The 22,715-nt window shown below is 41.1% G+C and overlaps 1 protein-coding gene across 1 annotated transcript in view; it reads right to left on the bottom strand.

The window, feature by feature from the left end:
- Positions 1–493: 493 nt before the first annotated feature.
- lrrc4cb (leucine rich repeat containing 4C, genome duplicate b) overlaps positions 494–22,715 on the bottom strand; it is a 340,611-nt gene continuing 318,389 nt past the window's right edge. Inside the window, exon 3 of the mRNA XM_061887372.1 lies at positions 494–2,910. Within this exon, the coding sequence (XP_061743356.1) occupies positions 991–2,883 (1,893 nt within the window). The 5' untranslated portion in view covers positions 2,884–2,910 and the 3' untranslated portion in view covers positions 494–990. The remainder of the gene's footprint in view (positions 2,911–22,715) is intronic.

Here is a 22,715-nt window from a genome sequence, read left to right as displayed (position 1 = left end):
AAAGTGCAGTTCCCCCTTTTAAAAATCTCAAATTAGTGATCGGAGGAGCAGTTTAAGTGGGGCGATGTGTCACAACGCCAGAAAAGTAGTTCCTCTGTGTTAGCTCTTACGATAACAATGTCGCCGTAGCTGGGTTAACGTGCAGATCATGCCATGTAAATACAGTAATGGATGTTTTTATAGGTGCTTTATTTGCGGAGGACGTGAACCCCATTTACCTGCATTGCTAGCCGCCCCGTCCTAGCAGTTTTTCACTATTTAGAATGCACGTAAGGAGAAAGAAGTGAACTTTTGTTTCACATGGGGATTGTGGCGGATGGGCAAAAGTGCAGTTCCCCCTTTTAAAAATCTCAAATTAGTGATCGGAGGAGCAGTTTAAGTAGGGCGATGTGTCACAACGCCAGAAAAGTAGTTCCTCTGTGTTAGCTCTTACGATAACAATGTCGCCGTAGCTGGGTTAACGTGCAGATCATGCCATGTAAATACAGTAATGGATGTTTTTATAGGTGCTTTATTTGCGGAGGACGTGAACCCCATTTACCTGCATTGCTAGCCGCCCCGTGCTAGCAGTTTTTCACTATTTAGAATGCATGTAAGGAGAAAGAAGTGAACTTTTGTTTCACATGGGGATTGTGGCGGATGGGCAAAAGTGCAGTTCCCCTTTTTAAAAATGTCAAAGCAATCCCTTCACAAAAACCAACAATGATATTAAACCCGGGCCAACATTAGTAAACCATTCTTTCCCTTGTGCAACATTACAGAGAGAGAAAGAAAACCAGCTAAAAAGCTATCACAATTTCTTTTTCATTAGTCACCGGACATACTTTTTCAATAAATAATCTTTGTTTTTTGAAGACACTTCATAAAGTATCATTAGTGGTCCCTTTGCCGAATGGTGATTCAGCACTTTTATTGACATTAACTGTGCCGCGTTAACATCCCCGCTGATCCCTCCCGGTGGAGTCCGAAACTGCTGATAAAATGCAAACCTCAGATTTGGGTCTCTTGTACATTGTCTTTAGAACAGGCTTGAATCAGTAAATGTTCCTGTGTGGTCGAGCTGTGTATGGTACTGAGCATAGAGGGGTGGTGGTAAGTGCTCTTGTAGGTGTTGTAGTGGTTGTAGTGCTCCAGTGGGGGCAGCGATAGGTGTCTGTCAATAGCAGCAACACCTGCAAGCTCTTCTTCTACGGTAATGACCTCCATAGACGAGGCCGGGCCGTCGGGATCCTGCTGGTTATGCTGCTTCCTCATTTTGTAGAAAATAACCAGCAGCACGGCGGCCATGAGCGTGATGGCCACAAAGCAGCCGATGATGATCTTGGTGGTTTTCATCACCTCGTCCAGGCCGTTGAGCGCTCGTTCCCCATCCAGATCCAGAACCGGAATGGTGTAAGTCCTCTCCGTGGTCCTCGTCGAAACGGGGGTGGTTTTCGTCGTGGAGGACGACACCCAGCCGAAGGGCGGCAGCGGCGTGTGGCCGTCGTCGCCGGGGCTCTCGATGGTCTCCACCGTGACCGTGGTGAAATAGGTCACCCCGCTGTTTTCCACGGAAGTGACGTTGAGCACGGCCGAGGCGGAGATGTTGCCCGCTGTGTTGCTGACCATGCAGGTGTACGTGCCGGTGTCCTGCATCGTGACGCTGGTAAAATTCAGCGTTCCGTCGTTGAGCACCGACAGACGCACCTTATAAGCCCCGTGCGTCACCAGAGAGCCGTTGGGTGTAAACCAGCTGATAGACGTCAAGGAGCTGGTACGGCATTTCAGCTCCGCGCCCATGCCCTCCGTCACGTTTAAGTCGGTGGGTGGCTCCACTATGACAGGGACGTCACACTGGAAATAGCTGTGGTCCAGTTCCCCGATGTAGCGTCCTTTGAAGAGCGTCGGACTGTTGCAACGGGCACAGCAGCTGGTATTGGCGGGTACGGACTCCTTCAGCCACCAGCTGAGCCACAGGATGTCACAGTTGCAATTCCACGGGTTGTGATGAAGGTGGACCCGTTCCATGCGATGGAGCGGCGTGAAGAGATCGTGGGGTAGGAAGGTCAGGTTGTTGTGGGCGAGGTTCAGCTCCACTAAAGACTGCAAGTCATCGAAGGAATTCCTCTCAATGGTTTGAATCTGGGCATGCATCATCCATAGCTTCTGGAGGTTCACGAGTCCTGTAAATGCGCTCGGCTTGACGACCGACAGCTGGTTTCCGGACATTTCCAGTTCCTCAAGTCTTACTAGAGGTAAGATGTTCGGGATTTCCTTGAGGTTGCACATTCCCAAATTCAGATAGCGCAGATTGCTTAAGTCTTTGAAAGCTCCATCGGAAATGTAAGAGAGACGTTTAAGCTCACCAAGGTCCAGTCTTCGGAGCGAGGGGACCCGGTTGAAGGCATAAGATGGTATACTTTCGATAGGGTTGTTCCGAAGCCACAGTTCCTTTAGCTTGGACAAATACTCAAATGCTCCGTTGGGGATTGTCGTGAGTCGATTATCAAAGAGCTCCAGTGTGTTTAGGCTCGCCAGTCCATTAAAGGCGCCGATTTCAATGCTGCGGATGTGATTCTTGCTCAGCTGCAGAATCTCCAGGTGGCGCAGGTGTTTAAAACTGTCCACCTTGATCACCTGAATGAGGTTGTCTTGGAGGTTTAGGTAACGGGTGTTGGTGGAGATGCCATCCGGTACGTCCCGTAGACTGCGGCGGGTGCATATGACCTTGCTGAACTGGTTGCTGCACGAGCAGACGGAGGGACAGGTCTGCGCACGGACTAGCCCGGCCACCACCAAGATCTGAAGGGCCAAGAGGACCACAAAAAGGGGGTTGGACAGTGCCCCCTTCAGCCTACGACTCCTCATTGTCTGGCGGTGGAGGGAGATCATTTTTTTCAGCATTCATAGTTCATCTGCTCTTTTTGTTTTCTGCAAGACACAAAAAGAAAAAGAAAGAATCGGTAAAAGTGATCGACATGCACTGATAATATCAAGGGATAATCTCCGTGTTTCTTCAACACATCCGGACAAAAACAAGATTAATTCGAATGGAAAAACTGGTCAAATAAAATTACAATAGTCCCTGGGATACTTCTTACACAAATCAAGCATCCGACGATACAGATAGTCATTTAACCAAGTCACAGACGATCTGGAGCTTATCTGAACCACTTAAATTCCACGTAGTCTCAGTTATATCTAAAAACAATTGACGGGCTGTGGCAGAAACCCATGCAAGCACAAGAACATGCAAACCCAACACAGAGCACAGAATCCTGTGGCTGTGATGCAGACAAGTTAACCACATACGCAACCACCTGTAAAAATCTGAAAGCAATACTACTCAAATTTGATTGGGACTCTCACAAGAGTGAAAAAAAATAAAATATTGATTTATCTGGGACGGCGTGGCGCATTGGGCGAGTGGCCGTGCGCAACCCGAGGGTCACTGGTTCAAATCCCACCTAGAACCAACTTCGTCACGTCCGTTGTGTCCTGAGCAAGACACTTCACCCTTGCTCCTGATGGGTGCTGGTTGGCGCCTTGCATGGCAGCTCCCTCCATCAGTGTGTGAATGTGTGTGTGAATGGGTAAATGTGGAAGTAGTGTCAAAGCGCTTTGAGTATCTTGAAGGTAGAAAAGCGCTATACAAGTACAACCCATTTATCATTGATCTTTTTAGTCCAATATTTTTTGTATTGCAATCTGTGATTTCTCTCCCCAAACAAAAGGCTAGTACATCAAATTAGGAATATAGAGGGTGGACATTTTCTGGCAGGCTGAAAAATAGTGTATGTTCTTTCATAATAAATAAAGTGTGTAGTCTTTTATAGCGTGTTTTTGTTGATAGTATTCAGTTACAAAATGTTAAGCAAGCTGAATATTACACTTTATTAATCAAATCAAACCAACTTTATTTATAAAGCACATTTAAAATTTACCACAGAGATAGCCAAAGTGCTGTACAATGGGCAGCCTAAAAGATAATACGAGGACCGAGCAAACAACACAACACAAACAGAACATGACAAAAAATAAATAAAAAATAAAAAACTTCTCTACTAAATAGAGAAGTTTAAGATATAGTCGTGCAGAGATATGAATACCATTAACTTGTACAACATGTAATGTACAGAATATCAAAAGCATTTATTCAGGTAGTATGATCAGAGAAAACACTATCAAATATCTTTGGTATCTAAACATCCAAATGTAGCTCCTCTCTTCTGAATGCAAGTAGTCCTACAGCAGGATTACACATTCTGTATACCTACAGGTCCAGCAAAAAAAAAAAAATATATATATATATATATATATCAATCAATGTTTACTTATATAGCCCTAAATCACTAGTGTCTCAAAGGGCTGCACAAACCACTACGACATCCTCGGTAGGCCCACATAAGGGCAAGGAAAACTCACACCCAGTGGGACACCGGTGACGATAATGACCCAGTGGGACGTCGGTGACAATGATGACTATGAGAACATGATACTGTTAAAAAACAAAATCAGTAGGGTATAACTAACCTATCACATAAAAAATGATATCTGTGATTAATCACGATTTATTTTGAGTTACAAAATGTGAGTTATAAAAATGTGTGTATATATATATATATATATATATATATATATATATATATATATATATATATATACATATATATATATATATATATAGATACAAACCCCGTTTCCATATGAGTTGGGAAATTGTGTTAGATGTTAATATAAATGGAATACAATGATTTGCAAATCCTCTTCAACCCATATTCAATTGAATGCACTACAAAGACAAGATATTTGATGTTCAAACTCAAAAACATTTTTTTTTTTGCAAATAATAATTAACTTACAATTTCATGGCTGCAACATGTGCCAAAGTAGTTGGGAAAGGGCATGTTCACCACTGTGTTACATCACATTTTCTTTTAACAACATTCAATAAACGTTAGGGAACTGAGGAAACTAATTGTTGAAGCTTTGAAAGTGGAATTCTTTCCAATTCTTGTTTTATGTAGAGCTTCAGTCGTTCAACAGTCCGGGGTCTCCGCTGTTGTATTTTACGCTTCATAATGCGCCACACATTTTTGATGGGAGACAGGTCTGGACTGCAGGCGGGCCTGGAAAGTACCCGCACTCTTTTACTACAAAACCACGCTGTTGTAAAACATGGCTTGGCATTGCCTTGCTGAAATAAACAGGGGCGTCCATGATAACGTTGCTTGGATGACAATATATGTTGTTCCAAAACCTGTATGGACCTTTCAGCATTAATGGTGCCTTCACAGATGTGCAAGTTCCCCATGCCTTGGGCACTAATACACCCCCATACCATCACACATGCTGGCTTTTGAACTTTGCGCCTATAACAATCCGGATGGTTATTTTCCTCTTTGTTCCGGAGGACACCACGTCCTCAGTTTCCAAACATAATTTGAAATGTGTCCACAAAACACTTTTCCACTTTGCATCGGTCCATTTTAGATGATCTCGGGCCCAGCAAAGCCAGCGGCGTTCCTTGGTGTTGTTGGTAAACGGGTTTTGCATTGCATAGTAGAGTTTTAACTTGCACTTACAGATGTAGCGACCAACGGTAGTTATTGACAGTGGTTTTATGAAGTGTTCCTAAGCCTGTGTGGTGATATCCTTTACACACTGATGTCGGTTTTTGATGCAGTACCGCCTGAGGGATTGAAGGTCCGTAATATCATCGCTTACATGCAGTGATTTCTCCAGATTCTCTGAACCTTTTGATATTACGGACCGTAGATGGTAAAATCTCTAAATTCCTTGCAATAGCTCGTTGAGAAATGTTGTTCTAAAACTGTTCAACAATTTGCTTACAAATTGGTGACTCTCGCCCCATCCTTGTTTGTGAATTACTTAGCATTTCATGGAAGCTACTTTTATACCCAATCGTGGCACCCACCTGTTCCCATTTAGCCTGCACACCTGTGGGATGTTCCAAATAAGTGTTTGATGAGCCTTCCTCAACTTTATCAGTTTATATTGCCACCTTTCCCAACTTTTTTGTCACGTGTTGCTGGCATCAAATTCTTATTTGCAAAAAAAAAAAAAAAAGGTTTATCAGTTTGAACATCAAATATGTTGTCTTTGTAGCATATTCAACTGAATATGGGTTGAAAATGTTTTGCAATTCATTGTATTCTGTTCATATTTACAATTACCACAATTTCCCAACTTATATGGAAACTGGGTTTGTATGTATGTGTGTATATATATGTGTGTATATATATATATATATATATATATATATATATATATATATATATATATATATATATATATATAACCATCGATCCATTTTTTACCGCTTGTCCCTTTTGTGGTCCCGGGGGGTCGCTGGAGCTTATCTCAGCTGCATTCGGGCGGAAGGGGTGTACACCCTGGACAAGTCCCAACCTAATCGCAGGGCCAACACAGATAGACAGACAACATTCACACACTAGGGCCAATTTAGTGTTGCCAATCAACCTATCCCTAGGCCGGAGTACCCGGAGGGAACCCACGCATTCACGGGGAGAACATGCAAACTCCACACAGAAAGATCCCGAGGCTGGGATTGAACCCAGGACTACTCAGGACCTTCGTATTGTGAGGCAGACGCACTAACCCCCCTTCCACTGTGCCGCTCTATATATATATATATATATATATATATATATATAGGGCTTCACGGTGGCAGAGGGGTTAGTGCGTCTGCCTCACAATACGAAGGTCCTGCAGTCCTGGGTTCAAATCCAGGCTCGGGATCTTTCTGTGTGGAGTTTGCATGTTCTCCCCGTGAATGCGTGGGTTCCCTCCGGGTACTCCGGCTTCCTCCCACTTCCAAAGACATGCACCTGGGGATAGGTTGACTGGCAACACTAAATTGGCCCTAGTGTGTGAATGTGAGTGTGAATGTTGTCTGTCTATCTGTGTTGGCCTTGCGATGAGGTGGCGACTTGTCCAGGGTGTACCCCGCCTTCCGCCCGATTGTAGCTGAGATAGGCGCCAGCGCCCCCTGCGACCCCGAAAGGGAATAAGCGGTAGAAAATGGATGGATGGATGTCCCTTTGGGATAAATGACCCTATTGCATTTATAGCGTTTTATTCTTTCTTTATTATTATTCCGCAGCTTTGTGTGACATTCGGCTGGCATCGCGGTGTTGCGTTCTCTCGTGGATGCAGCGGAATGGAACACAGCGTGGAGGTAAGAATGATGATTTATTAAACTTCAAAAATAGACTAAGAACAAAAAGACTTGCACATAGGCACTATAGACAAAATGAACAAAAAGCGCTAGCATGTGGGCTAGGGACACAAACAAAGGAAGGAATAGCGTGGAAGCTAATCGAGTCCAGAAAAGGGTAATTACCAAAATGCGGGATAGCGACGTCGCCTGTTGCATGGAAGCAAGTTTTTACACTGCGAAGCCGAATGGCAAACAAAGGCAGGCTTAAATACAGGCAGACATTAGGAGGCAGGTGCGCGTGACAAACAGAAGGCAGGTAACACAAATGAGTTACTATGACAACAGAAACAAAACAGGAAGTGCCACCAGGAACTAAGGACGTCAAATAACAAACAGGCTGTGATAACAAAACAGAAAACCGAACCCAAACCTGAGCATGACATGATCCAAATAGCGGATCATGACACTTTGAGCTGTAATTTGACTCCCTTAACATGCTTCACCAAATTTGACACACACATCAGGACTGGCGAACATTGCGATTTAATCAAAAAAAACCTAACCCCAAAATTAAAAATTGCGCTCTAGCGCCACCTAGGAAGAAAACGCAGACAAAACTGTCTGTAACTTCCTGTAGGAATGTCATATAGGACATGAAACAAAAACCTCTATGTAGGTCTCACTTAGACCTAGATTTCATACGCTGACATCCTTCAGCAAAAATCAACAGGAAGTTTGCAATTCCCCCTTCAAAACAAAAGTTTTGTAAAAGTTAGCGTAGTGGGTAGAGCGGCCGGCCAGTAACCTGAGGGTTGCAGGTTCGCTTACCACCTATTGACATCCAAAAAATTTGCTGCCGTCGTGTCCTTGGGCAGGACACTTCACCCCTTTGATGAATGAATGATAGGTGGTGGTCGGAGGGGCCGTAGAAGCAAACTGGCAGCCACGCTTCCGTCAGTCTACCCCAGGGCAACTGTGGCTACTGATGTAGCTTACCACCACCAGGTGTGAATGAATGTTGAGTCCCACTTCTCTGTGAGCGCTTTAAGTGTTTAGAAAAGCGCGATATAAATCTAAGTTATTATTATTATTATTAATATTGTTGTTAAAAATCAGTCACCTTTTTCCAAACATTATCTCCTCTGAGCACATTTGTTGCGTCGGCTTCAAACTACCACAGGAAAGAGATTGAACCCTTCTGATTAAAAGTTGATGAAAGAGTTTTAATTACTGCTACGGTTTTGATTTTATTAGCCTTCAAAGAACCGCTGCGCTGAAAACCATTTCAAAGACGGCCGCCGTGTGTGGACACAGTGAGGGAGACGTTTTTTTTTTCCTTTTTTTTCCGTACTGTCTGCTGCTGGTGCGCACGCACCGACATTCGTGAGGGAGGGACTGTGATCGTCCATACCAGGGGTAGGGAGTCTATGACTCGCGAGCAAGATGTGGCTCTTTTGATGACTGGCTCTCGGATAAATCTGAGCTGACATTGCTTAACACGATAAGTAATGAATAATTCCACTTGTAATCCCAGTGTTAAAAATAACGTTCAAAATATAAAACATTCTCATGCATTTTTAATCCATCCATCCGTTTTCTACCGCACCTGTTCAAGAAGTTGCGTCAAAGGTAAGAAGTTATTTATTTATTATTGGTTAGTGTGGTGCTTGCCCTCCTGGGGGTTCTTCAGACCACCGAGCATTGACATGAGAGCCCTTTTCAGGATTACAATATTGTTTTATTTTTTCAATTAGTCTCTCAGTTGCTTTCCAGCAATTGTCTTTTTCTCTTTTGTTCTCGCTCGCGCTCTGGCTCCAGCCCCAGCCCCAACCCCGTCTCTCCTCCTGGCTGCTGCTTATACAGAGCGACAGATGATTAGATAACAAGGCCCAGGTGGGCCTTCTACACACCTGTCGCTGATTTCAAGGCCGATCCTGGCAACACCCCGCTTCGCTGCAGGCCCGCAGGCCACGACCCCTACACATTTAGCTTCAGAATAACAATGTTATTACAAAGAATAAGAGACTTATTATACTCTCGAAATGTTGGTCTTACTTAAAAATGCACGCGTTTAGTTGTGTTCAGTGTTAAAAAAATATTATATGGCTCTTAAGTAAATACATTTTAAAATATTTGGCTTCTTGGCTCTTTCAGTCAAAAAGGTTCCCGACCCCTGGTCTATACCAAGATGTCTGCTAGGTGCCGTAGCTAAGCCGGTATGTTTAAAAGTTGTTTGCCTGCATATCGTAAAAACAACTGGCCAACATTTTACAACTGATTGTAAACTTATAGGTGGCGACCATCAGGGCCGAGTTGCGACGAGAGAGCGTGTTGATGTTGAGATATTACGCCGAGTTGGTAAGTCTGTTTGCTAATAGTAGCTACTAGCCGTACCCATGTATTTTCAATGGCATCGGGTTTGAATCCCGTTTCCTCCTATGTTTCTGGTCCGATTGAATTTCTTTGTATGATGTATAATACATGTGTATACAACTTTTTCTCTGTGTAATAATCCATCCATCTTCTAACGCTTATCCAAGCTTGGGTCTCGGGGGCAGCAGCCAAAGCAGTCCCGCCCATCGCTGCTCGCAGCTTTAATTATATATTTTTTTCCAAAAAGTTCAAGAAAGACCACTACAAATGAGCAATATTTTGCACTGTTATGCAATTTGATAAATCAGAAACTGATGACATAGTGCTGTATTTTACTTCTTTATCGCTTTTTTTCAACCAAAAATGCTTTGCTCTGATTAGGGTGAATTAAAAAAAAAGTTCACGGGGCGTACATCGCTGAAAAAAGGGTGAGAAGCACTGCCTTATGTCATGTTCTAGTGCAGGGGTCGGGAACCTTTTTGGCTAAGAGAGCCATGAAACCCAAATATTTCAAAATGTATTTCCGTGAGAGCCATATCATATTTTTTAACACTCAATACAACTAAATGCGTGCTTTTTTAAGTAAGACCAACATTTTTAGAGTATAATAAGTCTCTTATTCTTTTTCATAACATTGTTATTCTGAAGCTAACCAATAATAAATAAAATGTCATGTCTGTTCATCATGTTTTTGTTTGGCCATGTGCTGTTTGTCTTTTGGACTCTTTAAGTTCCTGTTTTTTTTCCCCACTCCCATGTCTGGTTTCCTTGGTTACTCATTTTGTCCACCTGTCTCTGGTGGACAAAATGCCCGCTCACCTGCTTCCCGAGCACTAATCAGAGGCAATATTTAAGCTTGTCTTTGCCAGTCAGTCGCCCTGGCGTCAACGTGATCTTTTCTTGCTCTGTGCTGACTAGTTTCATGCCTTGCCATAGTTTCGTGCTTCATGCCATGCCAAGTAAGTTTTGTTTGATTTATCTTCATAGTCCGTTTATGCGTTAGCTTTCTTCTTAGCCCAAGTTGTGCCTCCGCTGTGAGCGATTTTTGTTTGTATCTTTTTTTAGTTTAAATTAAGTCATGTTTTTACCTAAATGCCATGTCCCGAGTAGTCTGTCTGCCTTCCTGGGAGAAGGACCCCGCAGCAAACTGCGACCCCACCCCAGTCCCCATCCTGACATAAAATACTTCTTACCATTAATGCGACTTCTTGAACAGGTGCGGTAGGAAACGGATGGATGGATTTAAATGCATGAGCACTAATCAGAGGCAGTATTTAAGCTTGTCTTTGCCAGTCAGTCGCCCTGGCGTCAACGTGATCTTTTCTTGCTCTGTGCTGACTTATTTCATGCCTTGCCATAGTTTCGTGCTTCATGCAATGCCAAGTAAGTTTTGTTTGATTTATCTTCATAGTCCGTTTATGCGTTAGCTTTCTTCTTAGCCCAAGTTGTGAGCGATTTTTGTTTGTATCTTTTTTTAGTTTAAATTAAGTCATGTTTTTACCTAAATGCCATGTCCCGAGTAGTCTGTCTGCCTTCCTGGGAGAACCCCAGACGTGACATAAAATACGTCTTACCATTACTGCGACTTCTTGAACAAGTGCGGTAGGAAACGGATGGATGGATTTAAATGCATGAGAATGTTTTATATTTTGAACTTTTATTTTAAGCACAGTGAATTCCAGCGGAATTATTCATAATTATCGTGTTAAGCTAAGATTTATCCGAGAGCCAGATGCAGTCATCAAAAGAGCCACATCTGGCTCTAGAGCCGTAGGTTCCCTACCCCTGTTCTAGTGTCTTTGTTACGGGTTTTTCTTCAAGCCGCACACAGGGAATATTACCGCGGACGTTTTCTAAACCGGAAATATTGCGAGCCGAGGCGGAATCGTCCTCTCGTAAGGCTGAGCGACTGACCTAATCATCAGAAAATAATCTACATGTGTCTCGGCAGGGGAATGAGATCGAATGAGGTCTCCCGCCTGGAAGGGCTGCTTTTTTTTTTTTTCTTTTTTTTTTTTTTGTCTGGCTTGTACCCTAAAAATCTCCGACATGTGCAATTGTCGAACGTAGCGAAAAACCCGATGAACGAGAAAAAAAAAAAAGGGAATTAATTTGGGTCGACGTCTGGTTGAATCCGACTGATGTTTCGTGCTAAATAAGATGTTTTGCTCTCAGGCAGACATTACAGGATTGGACATGTGTCTCTTTCAAATTGTTTATCTGCTTATAGTTGAACAGGACAATCGTTTTGGTCTGTTTTGTTTTTTTTTGCACATAAGCAGAATGCACGGAAACAAATAGATCCGTCCTTCATCCCTTCCTAATTGAATCTGCACAGCTCAAAATGTATTTAGAGACTGTGAAAGCAGTTTGCTGCTTGAATTTTAAAATCCCCGATGAAAGATAAAAATACACCCACATGTACTTTTGTAGCGTCCGTGCCAGCAGCCACTGGCGTCTTTCTGTGATTGAAAGATTCGGGGGGTGGGGGGGGGTTCAGCAACCCACGGCTCATTAGCGCCGTCCTAGTGGCTCCCTGGAGCATTTTTTAAAAAAGGATTATAAATTGACAACTATAATTTGTTTGTTTTAGTATGTTTTTTGTTTGAGGACAAATATGACACAAACCTTCCCAATTGTTATAAAGCCCAATGTTTAATACAAACCCCGTTTCCATATGAGTTGAGAAATTGTGTTAGATGTAAATATAAACGGAATACAATGATTTGCAAATCATTTTCAACCCATATTCCGTTGAATATGCTACAAAGACAACATATTTGATGTTATTTTTGCAAATAGTCATTAACTTTAGAATTTGATGCCAGCAACACGTGACAAGTTGGGAAATGTGGCAATAAATACTGATAAAGTTGAGAAATGCTCATCAAACGCTTATTTGGAACATCCCACAGGTGTGCAGGCTAATTGGGAACAGGTGGGTGCCATGATTGGGTAAAAAAGCAGCTTCCATGAAATGCTAAGTAATTAACAAACAAGGATGGGGTGAGGGCCACCACTTTGTAAGCAAATTGTCGAACAGTTTTAGAACAACATTTCTCAATGAGCTATTGCAAGGAATTTAGGGATTTTACCATCTATGGTCTGTAAAATCATCAAAAGGTTTAGAGAATCTGAAGAAATCACTGCACATAAGCGAGGATATTACGGACTTTTGCTCCCTCGGGCGGTACTGCATCAAAAACCGACATCAGTGTGTAAAGGATATCACCACATGGGCTCAGGAACACTTCATAAAACCACTGTCAGTAACTACAGTTGGTCGCTACATCTGTAAGTGCAAGTTAAAACTCTGCTATGCAAAGCAAAACCCTTTTATCAACAACACCAAGGAACGCCGCCGGCTTCGCTAGGCCCGAGATCATCTAAGATGGACTGATGCAAAGTGGAAAAGTTTTCTGTGGTCTGACAAGTCCACATTTCAAATTATATTTGGAAACTGTGGACGTGGTGTCCTCCAGAACAAAGAAAAAAATAACCATCCGGATTGTTTTAGGCTCAAAGTTCAAAAGCCAGCATCTGTGATGGTATGGGGGTGTATTAGTGCCCAAGGCATGGGTAACTTACACATCTGTGAAGGCACCATTAATGCTGAATGGTCCATACAGGTTTTGGAGCAACATATGTTGTCATCCAAGCAACGTTATCATGGACGCTCCTGCTTATTTCAGCAAGAAAATGCCAAGCCACGTGTTACAACAGCATGGTTTCGTTGAAAAGAGTGCAGTTACTTTCCTGGCTCGCCTGCAGTCAAGACCTGTCTCCCATCGAAAATGTGTGGCGCATTATGAAACGTAAAATACGACAGCGGAGACGGTCGTAAAGCTCTACATAAAACAAGAATGAGAAAGAATTCCACTTTCAAAGCTTCAACAATTAGTTTCCTCAGTTCCCAAACCTTTATTGAGTGTTGTTAAAAGAAAAGGTGATGTAACACAGTGGTGAACATGCCCTTTCCCAACTACTTTAGCACGTGTTGCAGCCATGAAATTCTTAGTTAATTATTATTTGCAAAACAAAATAAAGTTTATGAGTTTGAACATCAAATATCTTGTCTTTGTAGTGCATTCAATTGAATATGGGTTGAAAAGGATTTGCAAAAGATTGTATTCCGTTTATATTTACATCTAACACAATTTTCCAACTCTTATGGAAACACTGTTTGTATATGCGGCTTTTACACACACACACACAAGTGAATGCAATTCATACTTGGTCAACAGCCATACAGGTCACACTGAGGGTGTCCGTTTAAAACAACTTTAACACTGTTACAAATATGCACCACACCGTCAACCCACCCCAAACAAGAATGACAAACACATTTCGGGAGAACATCCGAAACCATAACACAACATCAATCAATCAATGATCAATCATCCATCCATTCAATTTCTGCCGCTTATTCCCTTTTGGGGTCGCCTATCTCAGCTTCAATCGGGCGGAAGGCGGGGTACACCCTGGATAAGTCGCCAACTCATCGCAGGGCCAACACAGATAGACAGACAACATTCACACTCACATTCACACACTAGGGCCAATTTAGTGTTGCCAATCAACCTATCAATCAATGTTTATTGATAAAGCCCTAAATCACAGGTGTCTCAAAGGGCTGTAAACACAACAGAACCTTGCAACACTAACTCTTCCGGGACTCTACAATATACACCCCCCCCCCCCCCGCTACTAGGGCTGCGAATCTTTGGGTGTCCCACGATTCAAATCAATATCGATTATCGGGGGTCACGATTCGATTCAAAAACGATTTTTTTCAATTCAACACGATTCTCGATTCAAAAATGATATTTTTCCGATTCAAAACGATTCTGTATTCATTCAATTCATAGGATTTCAGCAGGATCTACCCCAGTCTGCTGACATGCTAGCAGAGTAGTAGATTTTTTTTAAAAGCTTTTATAATTGTAAAGGACAATGTTTTATCAACTGATTGCAATAATGTAAATTTGTTGTAACTATTAAACGAACCGAAAATATGACTAATTTTATCTTTGTGAAAACATTGGACACAGTGTGTTGTCAAGCTTATGAGATGCGATGCAAGTGTAAGCCACTGTGACACTTTTGTTCTTTTTTTATTATTTTTATAAATGTCTAATGATAATGTCAATGAGGGATTTTTAATCACTGCTATGCTGAAATTATAACTAATATTGAAACTGTTGTTGATAATATTCATTTTTGTTTCACTACTTTTGGTTTGTTCTGTGTGGTGTTTGTGTCTCCTCTCAATTGCTCTGTTTATTGCAGTTCTGAGTGTTGCTGGGTCAGGTTCGGTTTTGGAATTGGATTGCATTGTTATGGTATTGCTGTGTATTGGTTTGTTGGATTGATTAAAAAAAACAATACAATAAAAAAACAAAAAAAAAAAACGATTTTTTAAAAATGAGAATCGATTCTGAATCGCACAACGTGAGAATCGCGATTCAAATTCGAATCGATTTTTTCCCACACCCCTACCCGCTACCATATATACCAGGGGTCGGGAACCTTTTTGGCTGAGAGAGCCAAAAAGCCAAATATTTTAAAATGTATTTCTGTAAGAGCCATATAATATTTTTTTTAACACTGAACACAACTAAACGCGTGCATTTTTAAGTAAGACCAACATTTCTAGAGTAGAATAGGTCTCTTATTCTTTGTAATAACATTGTTATTCTGAAGCTAACTGTGGAGGGGGCGTGGCCTGTGGGCCTGCAGTGAACTGGGGTGTGCTAGGACCGGCCTCTAAATCAGCGACAGGTGCATAGATGGCCCACCTGGGCCTTGTTATCTAATCACCTGTCACTCTGTTAAAAGCTCCCTCCACCAGTGTGTGAATGTGTGTGTGAATGGGTAAATGTGAAAGTAGTGTCAAAGCGCTTTGAGTACCTTGAAGGTAGAAAAGCGTTATACAAGTACAACCCATTTATTTGTTTATTTATGAGCAGCAGCCAGGAGGAGAGACGGAGTTGTGGCTGGAGCCAGAGCGCGAGCGAAAACGAAAGAGAATAATACAATCGCTGGAAAGCAACTGAGGGACTTATTGAAAAATAAAACAATATTGTAACCCTGAAACAGGCTCTCATGTCGGTGCTTGGGGGTCTGAAGAACCCCCAGGAGGGCAAGCCCCACACTAACCAATAATAAATAAATAACTTCTTACCATTAACGCAACTTCTTGAACAGGTGCGGTAGAAAACGGATGGATGCATTAAAAATGCATGAGAATGTTTTATATTTTGAACATTATTTTTAATAATGTGATTACAAGTGGAATTATTCATTATTTATCGTGTTAAGCAACGCCAGCTCAGATTTATCCGAGAGCCAGTCATCAAAATAGCCACATCTGGCTCCCGAGCCATAGGTTCCCTACCCCTGGTATAGACGATCACAGTCCCTCCCTCACGAATGTCGGTGCGTGCGCACCAGCAGCAGACAGTACGGGAAAAAAAAGGAAAAAAAAACGTCTCCCTCACTGTGTCTTTGAAATGGTTTTCAGCGCAGCGGTTCTTTGAAGGCTAATAAAATCAAAACCGTAGCAGTAATTAAAACTCTTTCATCAACTTTTAATCAAAGGGTTCAATCTCTTTCCTGTGGTAGTTTGACACTGTGATTACAAGTGGAATTATTCATTATTTATCGTGTTAAGCAATGTCAGCTCGGATTTATCCGAGAGCCAGATGCAGTCATCAAAAGAGCCACATCTGGCTCTAGAGCCATAGGTTCCCTACCCCTGATATATACCCATATACACCCCCCCCCCCCATCCCCCAGAATTCGGCGGTCTCAAGGTTGGCAAGTATGCATCGCTACCTTTGGCAAATAAAAGCCAGTAATTTCCAGAAGTAATTTCACCTTCTAAACAGCCTCTGATTTACTAATGGTTTCTATTATTGTAAATATGTGTAATTCAATATTCATTTTCAACATTTCCGTCAACGAAGATTTGCTTCGGCCTGCGACACATAATCATTTTGATAGTAGGCCATTATAGCTAAAATAGACGCTTACGTAATGCGTTGCCTTAATTATAATATTTATATACGGCTTTTCATTTTCCGCGGCTCGAGCCACACGTGTTTTTTTTTGTATTTTTGGTCCTATATGGCTCTTTCAACGTTTTTTCAATGTCCTATATAAATAATATCATCCATAAAACTTTTATTAGCACGCCTCTGCATGACATTGTATCTTCATTATGATTAACCACACCAAAAAAATGTTTTTTAAATACTTCTATCTAGCAAAACTGGTCATTTTTTTTCTCTTTGTCATGAAAAAGGGACGTTTTTGTCATGAAAAAGGGAGGTTTTTGTGGTTGGTGCACTAATTGTAAGTGTATATTGTGTTTTTTTTATGTTGATTTAATAAAAAATAAAAAAAATAAATACAAAAATACATTTTTATAAAAATTAATAAAAAAATATTCTGCGGCCCGGTACCAATCGGGCCGCGGCCCGGTGGTTGGGGACCACTGCACTAAGCCATGAGCAACTGATTGTAGTCAGCTGGAGGCGTGTCTTAATGAAATTAAACAATGGATGTCCGCTAACTTTTTGCAACTCAACGCCAAAAAAACGGAAATGCTGATTATCGGTCCTGCTAGACACCGAACTCTATTTAATAATACAACTCTAACATTTGACAACCAAACAATTAAACAAGGCGACTCGGTAAAGAATCTGGGTGTTATCTTTGACCCAACTCTCTCCTTTGAGTCACACATTAAAAGCGTTACTAAAACGGCCTTCTTTCATCTCCGTAATATCGCTAAAATTCGCTCCATTTTGTCCACTAAAAACGCTGAGATCATTATCCATGCGTTTGTTACGTCTCGTCTCGATTACTGTAACGTATTATTTTCGGGTCTCCCCATGTCTAGCATTAAAAGATCACAGTTGGTACAAAATGCGGCTGCTAGACTTTTGACAAGAACAAGAAAGTTTGATCACATTACGCCTGTACTGGCTCACCTGCACTGGCTTCCTGTGCACTTAAGATGTGACTTTAAGGTTTTACTACTTACGTATAAAATACTACACGGTCTAGCTCCATCCTATCTTGCCGATTGTATTGTACCATATGTCCCGGCAAGAAATCTGCGTTCAAAGGACTCCGGCTTATTAGTGATTCCCAAAGCCCAAAAAAAGTCTGCGGGCTATAGAGCATTTTCCGTTCGGGCTCCAGTACTCTGGAATGCCCTCCCGGTAACAGTTCGAGATGCTACCTCAGTAGAAGCATTTAAGTCTCACCTTAAAACTCATTTGTATACTCTAGCCTTTAAATAGACTCCCTTTTTAGACCAGTTGATCTGCCGTTTCTTTTCTTTTTCTTCTATGTCCCACTCTCCTTTGTGGAGGGGGTCCGGTCCGATCCGGTGGCCATGTACTGCTTGCCTGTGTATCGGCTGGGGACATCTCTGCGCTGCTGATCCGCCTCCGCTTGGGATGGTTTCCTGCTGGCTCCGCTGTGAACGGGACTCTCGCTGCTGTGTTGGATCCGCTTTGGACTGGACTCTCGCGACTGTGTTGGATCCATTATGGATTGAACTTTCACAGTATAATTTTAGACCCGCTCGACATCCATTGCTTTCCTCCTCTCCAAGGTTTCTCATAGTCAGCATTGTCACCGACGTCCCACTGGGTGTGAATTCTCCCTGCCCACTGGGTGGGAGTTTTCCTTGCCCTTATGTGGGCCTACCGAGGATGTCGTAGTGGTTTGTGCAGCCCTTTGAGACACTAGTGATTTAGGGCTATATAAGTAAACATTGATTGATTGATTGATTGATAATTGTCATCTATTACAGCAACAGCAGCCGCTCGCTCTCTCTCTCTCACCTGCACCAACACATACTCTCATGGCAATTAGCCACTGATGCGTTCATGGCCACACAAAAAGTTGGACAACTCCAACACGACACATCAAGTGGAAGCCCTCAATTTTGCTGTGTGCTTATTCTACTGTCGTTTATTAAGAATGGTAATTTTTGGATATTAATCATAAAATAATGTTACTATCCATCTATCCATTTTTCTACCGCTTGAGGGTCTTCGGGCTGCTGGAGTAGATTACAGAATTGCTAATATAAATATTTATTTTACAGACAGAAAGTTACAGGAACGTACACTTTGTCTCATGCAATGTATGACCTAAATGTGATCTCTGAAAGAGGTACACAATATTTCCAAAGCAGCACCTCCACCCAGGCATCCATCCATCCATTTTCTACCGCTTATTCCCAAGGGTTGCGGGGCATAAAATATTATAATTAATAGCTGATACAACAAAAAATATTTAAGTGGGTCGAATCACCGGGGCGGTATAGCTCGGTTGGTAGAGCAGCCGTGCCAGCAACTTGAGGGTTGCAGGTTCGATCCCCGCGTCTGCCATCCTAGTCACTGCCGTTGTGTCCTTGGGCAAGACACTTTACCCACCTGCTCCCAGTGCCACCCACACTGGTTTAAATGTAAAAATAAATAAATATTGGGTTTCACTATGTAAAGCGCTTTGAGTCACTTAGAGAAAAGCGCTATATAAATATACTTCAGGTCACTTGTATTAGAGCAGGGGTCCTCAATGGCCTGTTCTAAAAATAGCTCAAATAGCAGCACTTACCAGTGAGCTGCCTCTATTTTTTAAATTGTATTTATTTACTAGCAAGCTGGTCTCGCTTTGCTCGACATTTTTATTTCTAAGAGAGACAAAACTCAAATAGAATTTGAAAATCCAAGAAAATATTTTAAAGACTTGGTCTTCATTTGTTTAAATAAATTCATTTTTTTTTTTTCTTTGCTTCTTATAACTTTCAGAAAGACAATTTTAGAGAAAAAATTCAACCTTAAAAATTAGGATTTTTAAACACATATATCTTTTAACCTTTTAAATTCCTTCCTCTTCTTTCCTGACAATTTAAATCAATGTTCAAGTTTTTTTTTTTTTTTTATTGTAAAGAATAATAAATACATTTTAATTTAATTTTTCATTTTAGCTTCTCTTTTTTCGACGAAGAATATTTGTGAAATATTTCTTCAAACTTATTATGATTAAAATAAATAAAAAATATTCTGGCAAATCTAGAAAATCTGTAGAATCAAATTGTAATTTTATTTCAAAGTCTTTTGAATTTCTAGAAGAAAATCTAGAAGAAATAATGATTCGTCTTTGTTAGAAAAATAGCTCGGTCCAATTTGTTATATATTCTACCAAAATGCAGATTGGATTTTATACTATTTAAAACATGTCATCAAAATTCTAAAGTTAATCTTAATCAGGAAAAATTACTAATGATGTTCCATGAATTCTTTAATTTTTTCAAAAAGATTTGAATTAGCTAGTTTTTCTCTCCTTTTTTTCGGTTGAATTTTGAATTTTAAAGAGTCGAAATTGAAGATAAACTATGTTTCAAAATTTAATTTTCTTTTTTTCCCCCGTTTTCTCCTCTTTTAAACCATTCAATTAAGTGTTTTTTTCATCAATTATTCTCTACAAAAAACCTTCCGTAAAAGGAAAAAAAAATACGTCGGAATGACAGACAAAAATACCCATTTTTTATATCTGTATAGATTTATTGATTAAAGGTAAATTGAGCAAATTGGCTATTTCTGGCAATTTATTTAAGTGTGTATCAAACTGGTGGCCCTTCGCATTAATCAGTACCCAAGAAGTAGCTCTTGGTTTTAAAAAGGTTGGTGACCCCTGTATTAGATCTCACCGCATTGTTCGGACTATATGGCGCTTTAAAATTCTTTCATTTTCTCGAAACTCGACAGTGCATTTTATAAACCGGTGCGCCTAATGTACAGAATGATTCTGGTTGTGCTTACTGACCTCAAAGCTATTTTATAGGGTACATGGTGTAATTATAAGTGTGACCAGTAGATGGCAGTCACACATAAGAGATACATGTAGCCTGCGATATGGTGTCAGTCACACAAGAGAGAAAGGTGTAGACTGCAATATGATGGCAGTCACACATAAGATATAAATGTAGACTGCAAAATGATGGCAGTCACACATAATATACAAATGTAGACTGCAGTATGATGGCTGTCACACATACGAGATACGTGTAGACTGCAATATGATAGCAGTTACACAGAAGACATACGTGTAGACTGCAATATGATGGCAGTCACACATAAGAGATACGTGTAGACTGCAATTTGATGGCAGTCACACATAAGACAAAGGTGTAGACTGGAATATGATGGCAGTCACACAGAAGACATATGTGTAGACTGCAATATGATGGCAGTCACACATGAGACAAAGGTGTAGACTGTAATAGGATGGCAGTCACACATTAGAGATAGGTGTAGACTGCAATATGATGGCAGTCACACATATAAGATATGTGTAGACTGCAATATGATAGCAGTCACACATAAGATATACATGTAGACTGCAATATGATGCCAGTCACACATAAGAGACACGTGGAGACTGCAATATGATGGCAGTCACACATATAAGATATGTGTAGACTGCAATATGATGGCAGTCACACATAAGATATATATGTAGACTGCAATATGATGCCAGTCACACATAAGAGACACGTGGAGACTGCAATATGATGGCAGTCACACAAGATAGATATGTGTAGACTGCAGTATGATGGCAGTCACACATAAGAGATACGTGTAGACTGCATTTTTGTGGCAGTCACACATGAGACAAAGGTGTAGACTGTAATAGGATGGCAGTCACACATTAGAGATAGGTGTAGACTGCAATATGATGGCAGTCACACATAAGATAGACATGTAGACTGCAATATGATGGCAGTCACACATAAGAGATACGTGTAGACTGCAATATGATGGCAGTCACACATAAGAGATACGTGTGGACTGCAATAAGATGGCAGTCACATATAAGACATATGTGTAGACTGCAATATGATGGCAGTCACACATAAGAGACGTGTAGACTGCAATATGATGGCAGTCACACATAAGATATACATGTAGACTGCAATATGATGGCAGTCACACATATGAGATATGTGTAGACTGCAATATGATGGCAGTCACACATAAGACATATGTGTAGTCTGCAATATGATGGCAGTCACACATAAGAGATATGTGTAGACTGCAATATGATGGCAGTAAACACATAAGATATACATGTAGACTGCAATATGATGGCAGTCACCCATAAGAGATACGTGTAGAATACAATATAATGGCAGTCACACATAAGATATACATGTAGACTGCAATATGATGGCAGTCACACAATAGATATACATGTAGACTGCAATATGCTGGCAGTCACACATAAGAGATACGTGTAGACTGCAATATGATGGCAGTCAAACATAAGAGATACGTGTAGACTGCAATATGATGGCAGTCACACATAAGAGACGTGTAAACTGCAATATGATGGAAGTAACACATAAGAGACGTGTAGACTGCAATATGATGGCAGTCACACATAAGAGATACGTGTAGACTGCAATATGATGGCAGTCACACATAAGAGACGTGTAAACTGCAATATGATGGAAGTAACACATAAGAGACGTGTAGACTGCAATATGATGGCAGTCACACATAAGAGACGTGTAGACTGCAATATGATGGCCGTCACACATAAGAGATACGTGTAGACTGCAATTTGATGGCAGTCACACATAAGAAATACGTGTAGACTGCAATATGATGGCATTTTTCTACCGCTTGTCCTGTTTAGGCTTGTGGGAGTGCTGGAGTAGATTACAGAATTGCTAATATAAATATTTGTTGATGTCGGTGACTTGTTGGAGTGTTAATTAGGCATGTCCTTTGTTTTATGCCACTCCTTCTTTGTTTAATTTTGTCCACCAAATGTTTCATGCTGTGTGTGAATGCACAAGAGTGAGCTTTTTTGATGTTTTTGACTTGTTGGAGTGTTAATCAGGCATAGCCTTTGTTTTATGCCACTCCTTCTTTGTTTAATTTTGTCCACCAAATGTTGTATGCTGTGCGTGAATGCACAAAGCTGAGCTTTGTTGATGTTGTTGATTTGTTGGAGTGGTAATCAGGCATATCCTTTGTTTTATCGTGCTCCTTCTTTGATTAATTTCGTCCACCAAATATTGTATGCTGTGCGTGAATGCACAAAGGTGAGCTTTGTTGATGTTGAC

This window comes from Nerophis ophidion, linkage group LG25 (genome assembly GCF_033978795.1).
Source record: "Nerophis ophidion isolate RoL-2023_Sa linkage group LG25, RoL_Noph_v1.0, whole genome shotgun sequence".
Classification (NCBI taxonomy): domain Eukaryota; kingdom Metazoa; phylum Chordata; class Actinopteri; order Syngnathiformes; family Syngnathidae; genus Nerophis; species Nerophis ophidion.
The sequence above is the reverse complement of the archived record's forward strand: the minus strand, read 5'-3'. Positions and strand labels throughout refer to the sequence as shown.